This window comes from Oryzias melastigma, linkage group LG18 (genome assembly GCF_002922805.2).
Source record: "Oryzias melastigma strain HK-1 linkage group LG18, ASM292280v2, whole genome shotgun sequence".
Classification (NCBI taxonomy): Eukaryota; Metazoa; Chordata; class Actinopteri; order Beloniformes; family Adrianichthyidae; genus Oryzias; species Oryzias melastigma.
Window position 1 is genome coordinate 8,068,870 of NC_050529.1, and position 1,876 is coordinate 8,070,745.

A 1,876-nucleotide genomic window follows, 5' to 3' on the forward strand; every position below is an offset into this window, starting at 1 on the left:
ACCTGTTGTTTTCTGGACATGTCACTAATAAAAATAAGAATTTAGCATCTAATTCTTTCCCCACTTCTTTCTATATGCTTGAAAAAAATAGTGACGAAAAATACATTTTGCACATTTAAAGGTAGGCAAAGTACAATTTCTTACCAGTAGTGACTGTCAGTTGTACTCCACTGCTTCTGGCATTCTCAAATACAGAGAAAAGAGTGAATGTGTATTTAGAGGCAGGATTGAGAGATGGGACTGTATAGATTACTGGTCCATCAGCATCTGATGCAGCAAAGATCCTCTGAGGATAACTAAATTGATATTCAAGTAAATAACCACTGTAGTTTGGCTTACTCAACTGCAGAGTGACACTGGTGTCATTTTTTTCTATTAAATTGAATATTTCTGCATTTGGAGGAGCTAAAGAAGAAAACAAAGAAGAACAAATTAGAATTAGAAAAATTAAGTTGTGACAGCAGTAAATCTGATTTGTTCTGTCTTTTGTAAATATGATTCAGAAGGTAAGTAGGAGCATTGGGACAAATTTACTAATAATGTTAATTTATAGGTTTTTCAAATTTTAACTCACCAGTGACTGCATCAATCCTGATTCCACTGCTTCTGACGTTCTCAAACACAGAGAAGAGAGTGAATGTGTATTTAGTTGCAGCAGTCAGAGATGACACTGTGTAAGTTACAGAGTCATCTGCAGCTGGAGCACTGATGTTTGTTTCTGTTCCATTAAACAGGAGAACAAAGCTGACACTGTTGTTGACTTTGTCCCACCGCAGAGTGATGCTGGTTTCATCTTGACCAGCTGCTCTGAAGCTGTGATTTGGAACTGAAACACAAAGAAACACCTGTAAATGTCTTAGCTCGATAATAGACACATCATTCCAGCAAATATGTGGTTACTCCTAATGGACTGATGACCTGTAGTATGACCATGCAGTATGTAGTTTACTTTAAATAGAGCAAGGAAACACTAATGCCAAGACAATAATTGTAATTAACAAAACCAGAAACAGATCAGTTTAATAACAAAGCATTACCTGCACAATACGCAGTGTTGCATCCTGGCAGTCTTTGAAGTTTGTAGACATAGAAATCTTCATAGCAGAGTTTGACCTTAATAGCGTAGGAGGTGTAGCAGTAACAGTTAATACCAGTATTGTAACACAAAGAGCGTGTTACAGTTTGATTATATTGAGTTGGATGAGGTTGTGTCATCTGTAAACGGGTATAACTGTCACATCTGCTGTCTTGGACACAAGTTTCAGGAATCTGAGCGCTGGTTTGTCCCACAAACATGTGATACCAGCCTTCAGTGGAGTAGTCTCCATTACAGTATGAATTTCCATTTATATTATATTCTGAAAGCCAGTCATCATTCAGTTCAGTGTAATGTTCACAGGCTTCACCACACTGAGCCATCCCATTGATGAAGACACAGTCCTGGTTTGGAGGACAAAAGGTCTGTCCACATGAAAAATATGGCGGATCTATAGTTGTAAGAAAACAATCATTAAAATACATGCTGATAATTTCATTTAGATTTTTTTTCACAATACACAATGAAAGAATAAAACTTTCAACACACAAAAAGATTATTTTAAGAAATCAAGAAAGATGTGGTTGGAACAGTTTTTGTTTCTTGGAAGAAGGTCAAAGGATATCACATTTTTAATGTAATCCCTTTAGATGTCAGGTCATGAAGTTGAGTCAATACACTAAAACTTTTGTTGAAATGTTTAAGCATTCATCCAAATGGCTTCATTATTACAAATGACATGACTCAACTTAAGGACAAAACCAGGATTTAAGAGAACCTTTATTATTTTATAGGATTTTAATCCTCAAAATGATTTTTTTTTAATGGCAAGCAACAGTA

At 35.7% G+C, this 1,876-nt stretch overlaps 1 protein-coding gene across 1 annotated transcript in view; it reads right to left on the bottom strand.

Moving 5' to 3' along the window:
* LOC118600054 (tenascin-X-like) overlaps positions 1-1,423 on the bottom strand; it is a 5,792-nt gene extending 4,369 nt beyond the window's left edge. Inside the window, exons 1-3 of the mRNA XM_036216696.1 lie at positions 1,038-1,423; positions 575-826; positions 145-405 (exon numbers count right to left, since the gene is read on the bottom strand). Of these exons, the coding sequence (XP_036072589.1) occupies positions 145-405; positions 575-826; positions 1,038-1,419 (895 nt within the window). The 5' untranslated portion in view covers positions 1,420-1,423. The remainder of the gene's footprint in view (positions 1-144; positions 406-574; positions 827-1,037) is intronic.
* Between the last annotated feature and the right edge of the window lie 453 nt (positions 1,424-1,876).